Source organism: Dermacentor albipictus, chromosome 6 (assembly GCF_038994185.2).
Source record: "Dermacentor albipictus isolate Rhodes 1998 colony chromosome 6, USDA_Dalb.pri_finalv2, whole genome shotgun sequence".
Classification (NCBI taxonomy): domain Eukaryota; kingdom Metazoa; phylum Arthropoda; class Arachnida; order Ixodida; family Ixodidae; genus Dermacentor; species Dermacentor albipictus.
The window spans coordinates 20,994,504-21,013,408 of NC_091826.1; the positions used below are offsets into that span (position 1 = coordinate 20,994,504).

The following is an 18,905-nucleotide window of genomic DNA, read 5'->3' on the forward strand; positions in this document are numbered from 1 at the left end:
TTGCTGCAGTGCGCGCAGCACGGCCGTGAAGTCACTCCTCAAGGCGAAATTCGCCTATAATCCGCACCTCGCCTTTACAGTTAAAAATTTCGAATTCTTGGTGCGGGTTACACACGAGAAATTACGGTGCTGCCTCAAGTGCCAAATAACGACACGTAGTATCCTAAGTGCTTGCGCGAATTCTCTGTTCCCTTCACCGCAATGTTGTGTATGCTTCACCACATTACACATCTACGTTGCAGCGACGCCATTAAAGAACGCACATACCTTTGCTAGGTTGTCTCCTTTGGCAGAAGCGTAAGAAGGGCACAAGTTCTCGAGAGAATATAGTGACAATTGGCCCTGGTTCGCGAAGTAGAACCAGGGCCATTTCATTTCAGGGGCAAAACTTCATATTCTAAGAAATTACAAAATGTTAACAAGAAGGTGCTCGAGATAAAAAAGATAACGTTGACAGGTTTATAGGGTATATAATAATAATACTTTATTGTCACAGGAATTCCGCCAACACTAATACATCAGCTCATATACATATAGATCCCGTTTAACGCAAGTGTAGCTAAGAAGCAAGGCTCGAGTAAAGATTATATATAAGCCAGGAATAATGGGCATCTTTATTCAGCCAGCCTCACGGCCTCCGTTATAGAGATCGTGGCCAACCTATGTGCTCTGAAAACGAAACAATAAAAGCACCTGTTGCGTTACAGGAACGATGCGTCGGGAACATTCGGCGTTGTTTGCACCGCAACATCATCGGTGGAAGTGCTGCAGTTGATGGCACGCCTCAGCGATTCCAGGTCGCGTTGGCAAGATGCCGCGTCGCCTTCGAGCTTCTCTATGAAACTCGTGTACCATCGGTCTGGCGCAGGACTCTGAACGTGGCCAGCTTCCGTGCCGTCGCCTACGTCTTCAACTTCGCCAGCGGACGATGACGTCGCCAGTTCCAATTCCTTCTTCAATGATGCGCCTTCGGATGCGAGCCTCGATTCTTGTTTAGCGAGCTCGCGTCGCTCCCTTTCCAACGCGACGCGACGTCCAAGCGCGTCGAGCAGTGACGACTGCATGGCGTCCTGTCGAGCAACGAGCTTTCCAAACTCTTCGAGCACAGGACGGGACGCCCGGCTTATGTCATCTAACTGACCGCCGCGTTCACGAAGGACATCCTCCAGGTGACGCGCTTCGTCGAGCAGGTCCTTCACTTTCCCTTCCAGCGTCAGCTTTTCCGTTTCCAGGCTTCTAGCCCGACCGGTAACGGCAAAGAGCTTGGATTCGGCGCGAGCGACGCATTGCGCTAGCGCCTCTTTTTCTGCAGCCATCGGTCTGCGACGTCGCTCGGCGTCTCGCCCGAGCTCTGTGCGACGTTCGGACATTCGCTGCTCCGTGACGCGAAGTCGATGCTTCTCGGCGTCTATGCGCTCATGCAGGTGTGCTATATCCTGCCGGAGTTCGTCGATGCGAGCGCGGTGCAGCGCCACGTTCGAGCGGCGAGCGCAAAGCTCATCGAGGGCCCTCACGATGGCGATTTCAGCGGCAACGGGGTCGAAATCCGCCCCCGAGTTGCTGCTGTTCATTGCTCCGAATGTCGTCGACGACGCAACTGCGATGACCACAACTGCAGTGATGACGTCGCGCTTCAACGCGCAATCAAGATTTCGATCGCTTAATTGCAACGTCTGCATCCGCGTATGCACTTACGCTACATTTCTCGCTTCCTGTGTCACAAGGTGACCCGAAAGCACGTTTTTACGTCGGAAACGCGGCGCAGCAGCTAACGTGCCGTCTGCTACGGAACATCGTCTGCTATGGGGGGAAGCCGCGCGAGAAGCCAAAGGAAGGAAACGAAAATACAGGGACGTTAAATGCATATAACTTTTATTATATAGATATATATATATTTTTACAGATTTCAGACTAAATACATTTTCGGAAACGTGTATCCGGTTTCGTTTATTTACATGAAAACTGCGACCTCGAGGTTGCAGCAACAAGTCGATTGCTTTAAGCGTGAATGGCAGGCTCAATTGAAAGAAAGCACAGCCAACTGCAAACACATTTGTTCTAGATGAATATCAGTGGCAGCTCAGCTTTAGTGGAAGCTGCAGCTATCAACAATCGAAGTAGGGTCTGCCACAAACAGCCACATCATATTTTCGAATAAAGCACCAGGCTCCCAATCCAGCCATATATGCAAGCGAGAAACTGCTGTATGAGAAACGAAAACAGCATTTACGTATTTTGCAAGCTTCCAGCATGCAGTTAAAAAATGAAAAAGAAAGGCAATATCACACAAAGCGTCTTTTCTACAGACACAAGCTGTGGACTGTGATGTCATGAAGATGAGGCAGTGCTGCTGTCGCATCCCGTGCGAGCAAAAACGCAAATACATAATCAAGTGGCATGAATTTTTGCTGAAGGCAATTAGGTTAATACACGTTACCAAATGTTCAATGTTTAAAAGGCAAAGGTTCTTGTTCAGGGCTGTGTACAGAAAGCAGAAGTGTCAACATACCTGTCTGTGCATTTTGCTTGCACTATACCTGTTTACTTACAAACAAGCAACCTGTCTATATAAAAGTGTACTTATACAAATCGTTTAAAGCACATGCTGAGGCAAAGTTCTAACAATAAACAGTTCTGCTCAGCAAGACTGTAATGCTCCTTACCATTTCTTAGGTGGTAGTGTGACAAGATTAACTAATGCTTTACTTTATATAGAGAGGCTAAGAATGAAAATGCTTTGGACGTCCAGCTTGCAGCTGACAACAAGCTCGTTTCACGTCTCGGTTAGTCTTAGCCTTTGCAGACGACCAGCCAGGCAGTGGTGCTGACTTTTCTGTCCTTGTCTCAACAGTTGTATAGTAGCGATGGTTCATATGTGGCACTGGTTTATAGTGGCAAGGCAATAATCCAGCAAACAAAATCACCATAGCAGTGAACAATTTATATATCTAACAAAACAACTAAGACAGCACCAAATAAGTCTGAACATCAGAAGTCAATAAGTTGCAGGAAAGAATTATGGCATATTCGACTGGTTCCTACTGTGCCCTGTCTCAGTTTGCAACAATGCACGCTCCTTTCTCCATTGGAGCCAAAGAAAGCTTGCTTGATCGGAACATTCAGCTGTCTGCAGAACAATCGGAGGAGTCATGATCGGAATTCAGCCGGAACTTGATTGCACTCTCAGCTTGAAGGTGAGAGCAACTCCAAGTGCTCTTAACGAACCAGGAGAATGTCTTCCGAGCGCTCAATTTCAATCAGTCGAACTTAAATTGTGCTGCTAGGGCGTCATAGAGCACTTGAAAACGTCCAGTCAAATGTACCGTAAGTACCACGTTACATATTTGAAATTCTGTTTGCAGCGGTCTGCTACTAGAAAAAAAAGCTTTGCTAGAAGAATTGGAAGACTTCCCCTTCACAACAAACATAGCAGGGCTCACACTTAATACATTTCTTACTGAAACAACATTCAAACCTAGCACTTGTCATGCCAACAGCACACGGATACATTTACCAGCTTTGTTCTATTCCCACGGTATTGTGAAAAACATGTCGGAGAGCTTCTACTGTAGTTTGCCACCGTCTGCGACCTACATAAACATCCGCGGGCTTTATGAAAGTTGGTGCACTGAAATAGTTCACTCCCTACGGTAGATGTCGTGGAAAAAGCTAGTGACACACCTTCCAGCGATAACATAAAAGCGATGCTCTTTTGGAAAGCCCTGTGGGCTACACAACTGTTGCACCCAAACAGCACTCTAGTGCCTCATGCCACTGCGGAGCTCAACAAGGACAAAATTATTCACAGCAACATTACGCGCAGTGATAAAAATCTGTAGAATTCCAAACAATGGCCTGAACGTTCCACTTACAGTTTGCTGAATGCAATCAAAATGAAAATGGTGCAGGGCGAACACAGAAGCAGGCTGACCCTTGTTGCGAAATGCTGCAGCCACTCACAACTCAATCGCGCGAGATCTGAAGTTACACAAAATGTGAGAAAAGTATTAATCCCATGTATTGTCTCCCTTGTATTTCAAGCTAACAACATTTCCAAGAGGTCTACTTTTAATAGTCCTTGCACAAGAATCTTAAAAGGACACTTAAAATAAACAGTAAATCATCCTATACTGACATTTTTTCAGGACCATTTTCATTAGTTTCGCAGTAATATGTTGATTAAAAAACAAGAAAGTGAAAGTTGAAGTTCCGATTTTAAGAATATTGCGCTAAAAATCCAGTGCTGGTACATCAGCGAGACGTGAATTTTAATGTAGTCGAACCTCATGATAACGAAATCGCATCTGACACAAAGTAGGTTCGTTATATATGATATTTGTTACAAACATATATCTGTTATACTGTAAAGCGGCAAGACAATTTGTTTTTACTTCGTTATATCCGACAATTCGTTATAGCAGTGTTCGTTACATCAACGTTCGACTTATTTTTTTCAAGTTTGGCTCGTTGCAGCTTAGTAAAGGTTCTCAAAACTTGCCAAGTCCAGTCTTTGGCACATTTAGAGTACAATGTAGTCCATCTATAACGATAAAAAACTAACCAGGCCCGAACAGATATCATCAAAATTTATGACGTCACGGCAAGTTGGTGTGGGAACTTCAAGGGGGCATCGCCACCTGCGTTTTGCTTTCGTGTCTTTTCGTGGTAATGTAAACGAATATCTTTCTTATAATTTAGGGTGACATGTCCACATGTTATACTGCTATTCTTAACACATTATGCAAGCATGTGTCCTCACTGAACATGAAAAATTTGTCGTCGTAAGTAAGAGACGGCATAACCTACTGCTATTATGCCCAAAATTAAATATAGTGAAACACTAATTAAGACAATGTGACTCGAATTAATTACTCAGGTCGGTTAATAGTACAGCACCCCTGAGCCTACCTACGGCAAGCTTGCGTACTTAATGTTTCAGTTTAATAGGTTTAATAGACTTGTAGTTCATGCAAGAAGAAAAAAAAAAAGGAAAGTCAAGGGCTGTGTCCCTTTTTGTTATTTTCCAATGCTGCAAGAGAAACAGTAAGCCTCTGGCATCCCTGCCATGAGCAGCATACCTTTCAGTAGCAAATCGTAAACACAACTGCGCTATGGCATACATGACTTCTGTTACAGTTACTGAACTGTGTAAGACAATGACCATGATCCTGAAAAACACAGGGCATGCTCGCACTTGACAACACCAGGGCCAGGGAGAAAACAACCGGCGGTCCTGTCACCTCTAGCATAAGTGCAAAACTGATCACGCAAAAGCCGTAGCCACAATTTGTAAAGCAATGGGAGATCCCAGAATGTTGACCAACATCAGGTAATACATCTAAACAACGTGTTCACACTTCAGGAATCTGGATCGCGAACGTTCAGACTCGGATGTTGTCACACTGCGATGGCGGAAAGGGTGGTTCTTTGAAAAAAAGTTTTGTGAGAGGCTAAGTGGCGGCTGGTCGACCCCCATTTCTTTGAGGCGGTGGTGACCGGGGCGGTGCCAGAAGATCGGCATACTCGTGGAGAGCTTCTCGCAGCGATCGGCAAACTTGGGCTGATGTCGACGTGCTACAGCTCACGAGATGGGGATACAGGGCAATCAGTTGTTCCCAGACACTCCATTCAACTGCAGTACAGGATAATGAAAAAAAAAAAGCATACATATATATGGAACGTGAACATGCAATTACTGATCAAATCGTGGGTAGTAAAGAGGTTGAGCTTGTTACATTAAGGTCACATTAAGGAGTGATATTGAGGGGCTAGGGCTAGGTTAGGTTGGGTTGACAGAAGTTCCTTTTCATGTTGTGCAGCTGAAGTGGCATATGTGATAAATTTACTGCAGTTACAAAATTTACCAGTGCCGAGTAGCGCGATGGTGTTGCGCGCCCTACAGATATAAGAGATCAAAGTGCAGGAAATGCTAGAATGATCCAAGAACTGCAGATGAGATGCAACGACAAACTGACACATATTAAGGCCATGCTTTCGGTCAAGCATTTCGAGGAGATCCTCAATGGCAAAACCACAGAACGGACACTCCATTCGTTGAGTCGTTGTGCGGAACGATACATCACACAAAAATAATAAAATCCTCCAACGTGATAAATCAAGAATGCAGCACCTGACTTCTAACTAGATTAAAGCGTATCAACGTAGCATTGGCACAAATAGAACAAGCTTTAATGCCTCCATTCCAGCTTCAAATTGTGTACAACGTGCCTGTTGTATCTGCGAACAGGTTATATGTACTACCAGATTCTGGAAGCTCAATGCAGAAAACCTTTATTCAAGGGAAATCAACCAGGTGCAATTAGGTGCAATTGATCTGTTAGAAAGATGCACAAATTAACACTTATACACAGAGAACTGCAGAAAAATGAGTGTATATGTTTCACCAACTAGACCAGCAACGAGTACTCCTAAGACTAAATTGACTACCCATTACTTATTAACTGAGGCCACACAGGTAAAAAAGGAGTAACTGTTTGATAACGTAACGAAGCCACTGCAAGTGTTATCATGCTGCAATAGAACAGAACCTTGCTTAGCCACCAGAGTAAGCTATGTGCCAAGTAATAGAGCTCAACACCTTAATACCCTCTAGGCTCTGAAGAACCAAAGTGCTTAGGCATGCTGGCAGCAGCAACAGCGTCAAGCAACTATGCTGTACAAATGAAGTTACCGCACGCATGTTTGCAATTAACAGGGTGCCCTACCATTATTTGGCGGTGCCTTCTTGAGCGAGGCGGTGAGGGTTGCCACGGCTTTGAGAACAAAGGATATCTCGGCCATGCGATGCCGTGGCAGAGGGCATTTGCCACTTAGCTGCTCGTCTTCCACATAATGGCAGATAACCTGAAATGCGGAAAACATTGTCCTGTGCAACACAAAACATCACCACAGGCAACCCAACTGCCATGTACAATTGGCCGCAAAAGTTTACGGGACACGGATTCTACAATAAATGCGAATTTCTGCTTGGTTGAAGCATGCCATTCTTCGTGCTTGATGGATCACAAGGGCAACTACACTGAAACTTCGAAATCGAGGCTACTTGCCCAGGCTTTGTCATAAATCTTGTTTCTCTTAAACTTTCGTGGCCAACTGCATGTTTTGTTTTATGTGCCTGGTACGCTACTATTAACACAACATCACTTAATCCAATGTTCACGTCAATGTGACCATTATTAAGTCTCAAAGGCACCACAGTTAACAACATCGTTAGCACAAATGGCATTACCATTTGCTATGTCATAGCCTTTGAAAAAGAATTAGACACCCACTTGTCCTAACAAAACCTTCATATTAATGTCACATATTTTATCAACCTGGTTCCTGACAGTTCTTATTGTATAATGTGCATAATGGAATGATTATGGCATACATATTTGTAATACGATGCGCATTCTTCTTTTTTTTTTCTGTGCATGTGTACCTACTCAGTGTTTCTCTTATCTCTGTTACACTACTAACAAGTATATCATAGCACTGAATTGATCCCTCTGGTAAACACTCTCACTTCCCCTCACAAATTGCTAATAAAATCCTGTCATTCAAACTCTGAATAATTTCGAAAGCTCTTGCATGCCTCACCGGAGTCAATTACCATTTGTTGGTGGAACAAGGCAACAAGCCCATGCATTCGCATTCGGATTTGACGGTGAATTTTGCTTTGTTCATAACATCTATTATTTCGTTATTTCCCTACAGTTCATCATAGCAAGGCTCCAACTTCACGGGGACACTACTGTGAATGGTGTTGAACACAGTGACCACTATTCGCCTTGGAATACTATGGAACAGTGGAATACTATACTGAGCAACATATACAATAGTGGAACACTACGGTGAACATTATGATGAGGGGGCTGCTGGTAGCATTTGTTTTGTAATTCAGTAAAACGGTATCGGCAAAAAAAAAAAAAAAAAAACCCTCACCTCCTGGAACCGATGGAGGAGTGAAGTAACAGCCAGGCGGTTGACAACGCCGCCCTCTGGCAACACGATGCCGCCAAGAAAAGAGAACTGCAGCAGTGTCTCAAAGCACGCTTTGGCGAACTCTTCACGCAGCTTGCGTGTAGACTCCGTATCTGGAAACATGACAATAGGCAAAGGGTTCACCTTGAAGGACTGTCACAGCAATCTGCAATTACAGAATACATGCCATGAATAGTGCACACAAAAAACGAAACTCATGCAAAACGTGACCAACATAAAGCTGCATCACAGAATCATAGTAGGGACCAGGCCATATATACATATATATATATACAATGCTGCATAAGTTAGGACAAAATTAGCTGCTGATGTTACCGTCTTCATTGTTTTACTTTTTGATGGTGGCCCTTCTTGAACCTACGTGACCGCCACCCATTACACTGGAATCTACCGCGAGGTGTGCATAAGTAAAATTTTTGCATAAGTATTGCAATATAAATATAAATGTATTTTTACTGGTTACGCTTCCCAACAGTGGCAGACATCAGAATGTGCACGATGAGCACCAATATGATTATAAATTACCCGACAAAGCTTTACAATTAACTTTTTAATTTTAACCTATAGACTGCCAAAGCCGGGAAACAGCCTGGCATAAGAAAGGGGACCATAATGCCAAAGCCAGCAATTTGCCGGGTAGGCGATATTGTTGGTTCAGAAAGCTATTTGTAGATGGCAGGACAGCCAATAAACACAGGGAAAGTTTATAATTGTGGTCCATCGATGGCGTTAGGTGTCCATTTGGTGGTGGTTTGAGTTTCACATTTTTAGTTGACAGTTGCAGAATGTTTGTGTGCACACCTTGAAGCACCGGAGTGGGTGCGTTTCTCACGTCACATGTTGCCGTACCATGACAGTTCGAAGTTTGCAGTGCAAAAATGAAAAAGCAACAGTAGACAAGAGTTTGGAAAGTGCAGTGCTGCAATCCCCGTGCCCGAGTGTTTCCAGCTTTTCCACCCGAGAATGAATCTGTGACTGTTGTTTAAAGTGCTGAACTGAAATGTATTGCTTCATATTGTAAACAAAACTTATTGGTTTGCATTTTTTCAGTGTTTATTACTGTAGAGCATTATATAACAAGTTTGAGTACCAAGTGTACAGGGCAATGATAATCGAAACAGAGGGCCATGTGGTGTACATAATATTCGCTAGCAATAAGTAAATTAACGTCTTTATGGGGCATGTTGTAATTACAGAATTGAAGTCAGCCAATACTCAAAGCATAACCTCTTGCTTTTCAGTGTGCTATACCAGTTTCAAAAAATGAGCAGTCATAATCTGCAGTGAAATGCATTGCTGTCCCAGTTGTCAAACTTGCATTTTTAACAACAGTCGTTGCAGAAACACATGGCATATCTGTCCCCTGAATGACACGATGCTCAGTGTACAGTTAAACCTTGATTCAATTAAGTCGATAGGACATGAGAGTTATTTCGTTAACCTAAAAACCTTGTTATATCAAAAACTATTCACACACTCATGTGAATAACAATTTTATTCAAGCGCAATGAAAGATGTACCGCATAAAGCAGATATAAGTCGAGATATTTTCTTGAAAAATGCAGGCTAAAGTCACCCTTCATCTTATATACTAGTTTCAAACAGACTGCACGTCGTCTGGCAACATACGGCATGCATGCTGGCGAATGCATAGCAAAAGCCATATCCATATATAAATCCGATTGCTGGAATTTCCTTCTTTCTTGCTGCTGTGTCTTTTTGCGTGTAGTTTTTAGATGAACCTCGTGTGTGATTTCTTTTTTGTCTGGAGAGTGATGTGAAGCAGCATGCAGGAGACAATTTTCAGCGACATTCCAGACTAAAGTAGCAGATTTCATCAAGTGAAATGACAACGTGGCCACTCTGCACCAGTTTGACGTTTCTAAAAAACGAGTATACAATATTGGCGGGCACACAAAGGAACACTATCGGTGTGCAAGAGATGTAAAATGCCATTTCATGGGCATCATGCATCAAGCATCTACTGCTTGAGGACGCACTGACGAATTTTGCGTGGGAGCTTCGGTTGTGCTCGCTATCGGTGACAGTACAGTTAACTCACTGTAAAGCTGCAGCACCGTTGTGAAAATAAATGAGTTTCGACGACTTTCTTGACGAACTTTTTTTTCTGCTTCTTTTTTTGACTTCAAGGTAAGGGTCGAGCTATATACTGAATCGACCTATATACAATTTATATGGTAATTCTTGCCTGCGAGGGCTTTGTCATACTAAAGAATTGCAGCTTTAGGCCACACTGAGAAGACAACACGGTTTTAACTTGGTTGTGACAGAGCAACTGGCATTGTCTGGTAGAGCTGACGCTTTTAAGCAGTTTTGTATATAGAAAGCGGCATGTTCCCTGTATGTTTCTTTAGCCATACTTCCCCCCAGAAGTCAAACCAAGCAAAGCTTTTGAGTTCACTTTGCTGCTTTTAGGTTTCGAATGCTTTAGGCCCTGCAAATATGTGTTGGGGAATCGACAGCATTTTGTCGAAATAAAAATTAAGAAAGAAAGATATCAAGCTTCGGTAAACTAAGGTTTCAGTATATATTGATTGCCTCCCGTGTTATCCCCGAGAAGGCCACAGGCTAAACAAGCAAACAAAACAAATGCACAAGTCATTGCAAATGATCGCAGACACTGCAGTGATTCGTGAAAAGCACATACCAACAGGTGTACTACTTGTTGCTGAGTGAATAGAACCCTTGTTCAGGAGGGCAACAATCTTGAGCACAAAATCTTTCGGCACGTGGCTTGAATGGGGTAAGATGATCTCTCGTATAAGCTGTACTACCTAAAACAGGAACACACGACTGAAGTCACAGCAAGTTGTTTGCAGATGCTGGACAATTTGGTATCATTGAATCAACACGATGGAGAGATCACAGAAAAATGGAAACTTGAATTGATAAACAGTGGGTGAAAGAGGGAAGTCTCAGCTAGAAGCCAATGTTTTGACAAGAACTGTATCTGCCACGGCTTAGCCTAGTCAAGACAAGTCAAGTTCTGGCAAAAACAAGTCCTCCTCATCAAAACGCAGGCTCCAGGCTGCAGCTTCCTTTGTTCGTCCACTGCTGACGAATGAAACACAACCACTTTAATTCAAATCCAAGTACACTTTTTCTTAAACCTGAGGTACTCAGGTTTAAGGAGGATTCCGTACTGAGTTCTATGTTCAATATGGCATAGCTCCAGGTAAGATGTAGATATCAGAACCATGAGTCTTCATTTAAAACTCTGCACAATCATTCATCATGTAAAGGGCTAACTCTAGCTCTCATATTTTATGCAGCTCAATGTGGCTGGCATAGCTCTGTGTCTTTCATGTGCAAAATGTTTAATTTTGCTTACTTTGAGCACTATTACCTAATGTTAATCCCTTCACAGCTCCACCTCTTACCCTACAAAAGAACTGTATTAAAATGGCTTATTTTGTTTTTTGTTTTTACCGAAGACGCAGTGTTCATCATCCATGACAGACGGTGCCACCATTACGTTATTAAAGGGTTCAGGGGTCAACTTAAAACAACTAAAACTTCATACTATGCATCTCAATGCCAACTTTTGTCATAATGAATGTGTGCCTTTTAAGTGCACTCCCATTTTCTGAGTTTCTTTTTCTGAAACAAATCTAGTGCTTTTCCTCTTACTTTCTTTGTTTTCCATGTTTATGTAACATTGATAAATTTTCGAATGCCTGCCACCATAAAGGCTTAATTATGCTGTCTCTAAGCTCTATCAGAAATAAATGTAGTATATGCATGTGGTAGTATTCTCTACATATGATCAGCCGTTAAAGAGCAACTACTGCACCATTTGTCTCTCTCGTCCTTGCCTTATGGCACTCTGCAGCATCAGATCAGCATCACTGCTACTTATACTGAAAACACACGCAGGATATCAAAGAGCTCTACAATAGTGTTCAGCACCTTGCATACATTTTGCGAGACATTATACTTTGTGGGATGCTACAATTTGCTATTCAGGTGAATTGAGCGGAATCGAAAGCTTGAGTTAGCATTTATTGGCGATCAACAACTGTGAGAGCGCAGCCATCAAAGCAATTCACACTGAATTGGGAGTCAAGGGTGCTTCCACCTTTTCTATACTTAATTGCGTTAATGCAATTATATATAAGATTAATGAGTGCATCTGTACTAAGCTGACTGCACACTGTGATTTGTCAAGGAAGTACTATCTGCCCCTTCACAAAATAACGACGGCAATAAAGAAACTGAACTGCAAGTGGCAAGATTGTGCCACCTGAACGAGGTGATTTGTGAAAATTCGTGTACCCAAGGAATACCTGCTAAACATGTGTCTGTAATACAGTAACAAATACAAAAAAAACAGCCAATGAGCATAAGAGATGGCAAGAGAGTGAGAAGAAAAACTGGAAGCACAAGACAGTAAATTTCATATATAAAAATTTCATGTATGGAGCATAAAATGAAGAAAGCGACACTTCAACTCAACATTCGTGGTGACTAAGTAGGAGTTGACCTACACGTGATTTCGCCACCTCCTCTACGCAGCACTTGTCTGAGAATGTGTCTGAGTATGTGTATCTCAATGTAAATTAGTGCCTGCATGTGACGTCAGTACCATAATCATCTATAGGTTACGTTCCATTGCTTTTCTTAAAGTCTCGCATTAAATTCTCTTTCGTTTAATCACATAGTACAGTGCTATTCAGTCAAGTGCACATGCTGCAAAAACAATTGGGGAATGTATTTTCTGCATGCAGACGGCTCGAGAAGATGTGAAGGTGCATTCGGAGGGCACTGGCATTATAACTTCTGGAACGTAGCTGCAGTGCCTGAGGTATGACCTCATCCGTCACATTTACACGCACACAAGGCCTGGGCAGTGAAGTGGCTGGGCAAGAATTTATATATATATTTTTTGCAGCATACGAATTATCACCTTCAGTCCTTAGCACAGGCTTGATTCTCAGACACAGTGCTGTGTTCACCTTAGCTGCTGAGGTGACTCATGCAGTTCAGTGACATGGACAATGTTCTCATGCAAATGCATGGAAGCCGTAGAGCAGCTACAGAAACAGTAAATGGTTGAGATTTGAATGATGTGCATTTCGGTGTCCGAGTACCACTGCAGCTACTGCACAGCTGTGACGGGTGTCAGTGAAAACAGCAGCAGAACTACCGACTGAAGCTCAAGAGATGACAGTTAAAGAACATGGCATGCATAGTGGACAAACAAGAAAGCATTGTCACATAACACAGATGATGTACACTAGCGAAGTAGCGTTTCAGACGGTATATTATATTCTAAACATTCACAAACACATTTAGATTACTGCAATAATCATAGGACAAACCTTGCAGTCCAACATTTCATCACACTGCTGGTCCTCCAGGCTCTGGGTTGGTGGTGGATTGCTGCATCATTTGAACAAGTAAAGAGATGTAGTTGTTAAACTGCTACCCTCAAACTACAATTTCATGCTTCACTAAAACAGAAAAGATTACAGCTTTCCTTTGACCTTAAAATTTACTTAGCTGTCCAACTAGCTATTGCAACAGCATTAAATGTAAAATGCTCGAATACAACAGATATGATTGCTTCCATCGTCATATACAGTCCAGATGACCTTATGACGATGCGAGTGGGACCCAGAGCAACCTTTGTTATACAGTATGTGCACCTTAGAGCGCTAAATAAGCCAAAATATGGGCGCTGTAACAAATGAAACTTTATTCTAACCATGCTGAGATGTTTAGAAACTGATGCACAATTCTGAAACGACAATGAACCTTATTAGATTGTATTATGCCTTTGTCTAATGGCTACAACGTCGCAATGCAGGTAAGGGGCAGGAAAATCACATCAACTAGGTCTAAGTGCTGGGATCATTCTGTGTGGCAGAGAGGATGTCTGTCACGAGGGAATTGTTATTCTTCTAAGATTGCGTCGCTTTTTTGCCATTTTGCAGCAAGTTCTGGAAGAAATCTGCGGTCCGAGTGGACTAGCATGTTGCCAATACAAGGTTACAACAAACACGACAAAGAGTCTATGCCAGCATTTCGGTGCAACTTAGTTTTAAAGAAATGAAACTGTTAACAGGGAGTGCAGATCATTTTGTTAGACAGGTAAATTCTTTGCAAATTTTATCATAGTAGTGGTCACAATACATGCACAAGATAGAAAGTTGGCCAAGCCTAGCTGTGTGCTATGATATACAGGTCTATTCACAGTAAAGGCAGTCATTGTAACGTTTGACTGTATTACGACCAGCTTTTGTTTCATCTCGAGCACCAAGCCTAATGTGATCTGAAGAGAGCACAACACTACTACAGCTAGTCTCCATATATTTGTAACCAATTTAATCACTCCCCAATCAACTAGTTATGTCAGCAGCCTTTTATAAATGCCAAGGAAGCTCACTTATATCATGATATATGACACGGCTTTTCACACATCAGAGTAATGTCTATCCTGCTACATCTAGTATTAATACTTGAATAAACATACACCCTTACAAACTGAAACAGAACTGAGCATGCTTACGTACACTGTACACTGTATGTACACTTATGTACAAATGTTTAGCGACGATGATCTCTTAGAAAGGATACCGTACCACCAGCTTTGGACTACCCATAAGCTGTTATATGTTTTGGATTAGCTCAGCCTGTTTCTTTGATTCTGTGATGTTCACGCACAGATGATTTCTGCATGTGGCTCTTCACACAAGCGCAAGCAAGCTTTCATAAATATAAAAACAAATTAGAATAGACAAGTACATCACATCCATTATGATATTGGCAGGTTTTACTGTTTCAGATGTTTGAAGCTTGCTTTTTAAATTCAACATTCTTAGATTCTTCCCTAGAAAAAGTTGTCATATAAATTATGTTGCACTTGTATTGAGTATTTGTTGAACTCAACATACTTTATGTTGAAATGTGACTGAAAGCCATAAGGTCTGAATCTGAGATAGTTGGTATGGCAAGATCTTTGAACTACTTGCTGTAATAATACACCGACTTGCATCTCTGTTTAGAAATCAAGTTGACAAGGTCATTTCTACAGTAGTCTTACTGACAATATAACTATGTTGATAAAGAGCCCTATGTAAATAATCGATCTTTTCCTCTATCATATCATTTGCTGAAAAGCCAGCGTTAAAAGGTGGCACTTCAAAACTTTGCACTCCATTAAAAAATATTTATCTGGTCTTGTGGACCTGAATCAATATTTTTCTTTGATGAACAATGAGCCTTTGGCATATTAGTTGAAATGCAAAGAGCACAAACAAAACCAGTTCAGTGGTAAGAAAATGACAACGATTGTACATTCAGTGAACACATCAAGCTTTTTTATGCTTCTCTCAAATTATAGTTAGTTGCAACCCTGGAAGTTGTCTGGCCTGTAAAAATTCAAAATTTTGTGCACACGCAAAATTATTTGACGCTTTATGACAATGCCCTCAGAAAAAGTTATGGCAGAGAAATTTAAGCAAGTCACTGATCCACAGCAGATATAGCAAAAAAATAATAAGTAATAATAAAGGAGGCTTGACTAAGTGTAAAAATGAAATTACAAGTGCATTACAAGTGCAATCCCATAGAACGATATTTAAGTTGCAAACGCCATCGTTAAAGAATGCGATTAACAATGACATTTGTGTGCTTATTAAGCAAGTAATTTCAATCATTCAGTGGCAACAAAGGCAGCCCTGCTGCAAGTTTCAATCACACTGAAGCAACTCACTACACACGGCCTATAAACAAGCAATGAACCCATCTGAGGTTTTACTGAGCCAACAACCTCTCCTATCCATTGCTCTCAAGATTTCAAACCTAATCGCCAGGTGTCACCACTGCCTGCGTTATCAAGCAAACTCCATATGACAATGCCACAGTCATGCAAAAGTCGGCACAAGTGTCCCCGGGAGCACATCGGCTGTCACATGACAATCTTGACTCAATACAGGGTCGCCTTTCTATCAGCCCTGTTCACTCTGCCCGGCCATTAACCGTGGAGCCCAGGACACCAGAAGTCACTACAGTGCTCTTGCCTTCAACAGCTTTATCTGAAAGTCTCACAAGACTGTGCAACCAACACCACATGCAGAGGAGGTGATGATATTTCATTGTCCTTGCGGTTCCTCTCCCCACGAAAACGTCACGAGTCGCACGTCATAAGGTGACAATGGGTCAGCGAACCTGTTGTTAGCCGTGGAAAGTAGCCGAAAGGGCTCCAACTCCTTAAACGTTCGTTGAAATGCCTGCTTCCACATCTTGTCGAACCAGAATGCAGCACATGTGAACTTCGCATGCTATGATAACGTCATTGCAAGGCAGTTACAAAAAAGACAACATCAAAAGAAGTCACACAGAAAGCACGTTATGTTGTTTGTCATGCATTCATTGGTCATGAATGACGGCAGCAGCACAGTTCAAGCTGGGGAGACTTTGACATTTCCAAGACAATTATGCGCACGCTGCACCCAGAGTAAGAGGTCAGCTAAGCACGTTCGTGATTAAATATCTTTCAGAAACAAAATGACAACGCTTACGTTGCTGGAAGCAAGTAGTGCTATCCTAGAGAGCCAAAACCAATGACTACAGTGGTGCCTAAATATGAAGCGATGTAATGTTCATCACAAGTGCATAGTGTAGTGTCATGCGAGTGCGTTTGCTGGAAAATGAAATACTAAAAAGAGATCAGTTAGCTTCGTTTCTGTTGTGATTTCTGTCAAAACAGGCATCATGCCACTAACTTTCCAACTCTGTTTTCAAACATTCTTAAATGCAGCATGCTGTAGGCTAAAAGCACATTTTTTTTTTTAAAGCATGGCTGTTCAGAGGGATGATATTTGCTAAGGTATTAAATGCATTTTAGAAGAGTTAACTGCTGGGCTAGTTGGTGTTCTTGCATACTGGAAAGATTTTGCGCCATAAAACACAACACACACAAGAAAGACAAGATTAAATGCAGCAGCTTTTTTAGAGTGCAAAGGAAAAAAATGTCAAAAGACACATACTCATCTTTCTTTTTTTTTTTTTGCAGCAGAGCACAGCTTCCCAGCTTTGTATATATGTATTGTAGCCAATAAGCCAGGCATGCCAACAGAAAAACAGAAAATGCACAAAGAAGCAAGAACATACATGACCCAGCTGTTTTCAAGGAAGCATGTCAGTATGTCTCTTCATTCATGGAGATATAGAATCAAATATTTACTAGACATACTGCGCCTAGCGTATTGTGAGTACAAATTCACTAAAATTAAAAAGAAAGCTTATGCTGATGGCTACAGGTGTTGTCAATCACAAATGAAAATGCTAGTGACAACTTTACCATAATAAAAAGACTAGCTGAACAAGCAATAGGGTATCCTAATGAAAGTTGGAGGCTGGTTGCTTTTCTTTAAGTTGATTAAATTATATGCTGCATGAAAACTGACTAGCGAAACTGTCACTGTCTCGAGCTAAATGTTCATTCTAAATGTGCATGCCTTCAACTGTAAGTATTGCTCAAATTCTTATGCTATGCACACCACTATCTCGGACGCTGATGCAACGAGTTGTAAACGCCTACAGCTTAAACACTCATTTGGCATAAAACTTTGTTTAACCACATTATTTATGCTCTGTCAGCACAAATTATGTTCAATGCAAATGCACACATCATTTCTTTAGAACTGTTATATTAGTCAAAGGAACAAAAAAAAAAAAAAACAAGAAAGAGAGAAAGGAACCAAAGCAAAACACCAAAGTATATTTTTTTACTGTAGGCAATATGTGATAAGGCTGATATTACGAACAGGAATGCTATCTGTCTACACGATAAGGCGACAACAGACTTGTAGCAGTAAATTTCTTCGTGTGGTTGCCTTTCTCTCTCTTTTTCCCGTTTTGATGTGCGCATAAGTTCAAGTTATAATTGAAGCCATGCATGTGCCCTATCACTCGACCCCCCCCCCCCCTCCCCACGCAAGCTGTATTTCTTTCCTCACTGCAGGACAAGCAATTCTCCACACCGAAATAGAGCGACTGAACCACAAATTCGTAAGCATATTGCAGCTGATAGCTGCAGCATGTAAATATCACGTAAGATTGAAAACAGGGTGTCCCAACCATCATGCACCAAGATTTAAAAATATACAAATGCCATGTAGCTATACAGAACCAAGGTAATGCTGTTTACAGTTGCTTGAAGATACTCCGAGTATTTCTTGCATTAATTAGGCTTAATTATTGAATTAACTTTTCAAATATATTTACATGAAAAGTGCAAATGAGAAAATTGTGAAGCGACATGAAAAATTCCCTATACATCTTTCTGTTGCTCAATACATGCTAGATAAAAGTGTTTTTCTGAGCATGAAAGAAGCCCGTGAATACACACAAAATTTCTGCTCGATTGGCTGATTCAGGCACTTTCGGGCTTCTTTCACGCTTGGAAAAAGCCTTTTATGCAGCACGTACTGAGCAATAGAAAGCTGTATCGGAAGTTTTTCCTATTGCTCTACTATTCTTCACTGGCACTTTTCATCTAACTAAAATATTTGAAAAGTTGATTCATTAATTAAGACTAATTCTGTAATTAGGCAGAATGCAAAAATACTCTGAGTATCTCTAAGCGACAGCAAACATTACTTTGGCTCTGTCCAGATATGTGGTATTGCACATTTTAAAATGTTGGTACATGATAACTGGCACACCCTGTATATGAAAACAATGAAAGCTATTTTGACAGTCACGCAATAGAAGTAACAAGGTTTGTGCTACGAGAAAATGTAGTATGCGATGCCATGTAGTACTAGCATTTTGTGCACAAGATTGATGAAGCTTGAGAAAGCTCGGATGATCTCGGATATGATGATGTGCAGGTGAGGTTTAAAGCGACTAGCACCCTAAGCTTTTGA

The 18,905-nt window shown here is 41.6% G+C and overlaps 2 protein-coding genes across 5 annotated transcripts in view; both read right to left on the reverse strand.

Annotated features, from left to right (window-relative positions):
* Window positions 1-491: 491 nt before the first annotated feature.
* On the reverse strand, window positions 492-1,773 carry LOC135921005 (cingulin-like). The gene has a single exon (XM_065455288.1). The coding sequence runs from the start codon at window positions 1,677-1,679 to the stop codon at window positions 702-704; it is 978 nt and encodes a 325-aa protein (XP_065311360.1). The 5' UTR covers window positions 1,680-1,773; the 3' UTR covers window positions 492-701.
* A 3,215-nt stretch (window positions 1,774-4,988) lies between these two features.
* mon2 (Mon2 homolog, regulator of endosome-to-Golgi trafficking) overlaps window positions 4,989-18,905 on the reverse strand; it is a 265,202-nt gene continuing 251,285 nt past the window's right edge. For all 4 annotated transcript variants that reach the window (XM_070540046.1, XM_070540044.1, XM_070540045.1 and 1 more), the window contains exons 28-32: window positions 13,350-13,410; window positions 10,676-10,802; window positions 7,948-8,099; window positions 6,726-6,864; window positions 4,989-5,632 (exon numbers count right to left, since the gene is read on the reverse strand). In XM_070540046.1, coding sequence (XP_070396147.1) covers window positions 5,451-5,632; window positions 6,726-6,864; window positions 7,948-8,099; window positions 10,676-10,802; window positions 13,350-13,410 — 661 coding nt within the window. In that variant the 3' untranslated portion in view covers window positions 4,989-5,450. The remainder of the gene's footprint in view (window positions 5,633-6,725; window positions 6,865-7,947; window positions 8,100-10,675; window positions 10,803-13,349; window positions 13,411-18,905) is intronic.

Bases quoted from the DNA above. Each gene is read 5' to 3' on its own strand.
- LOC135921005 (XM_065455288.1), bottom strand. From the start codon at position 1,679: ATGCAGACGTTGCAATTAAGCGATCGAAATCTTGATTGCGCGTTGAAG.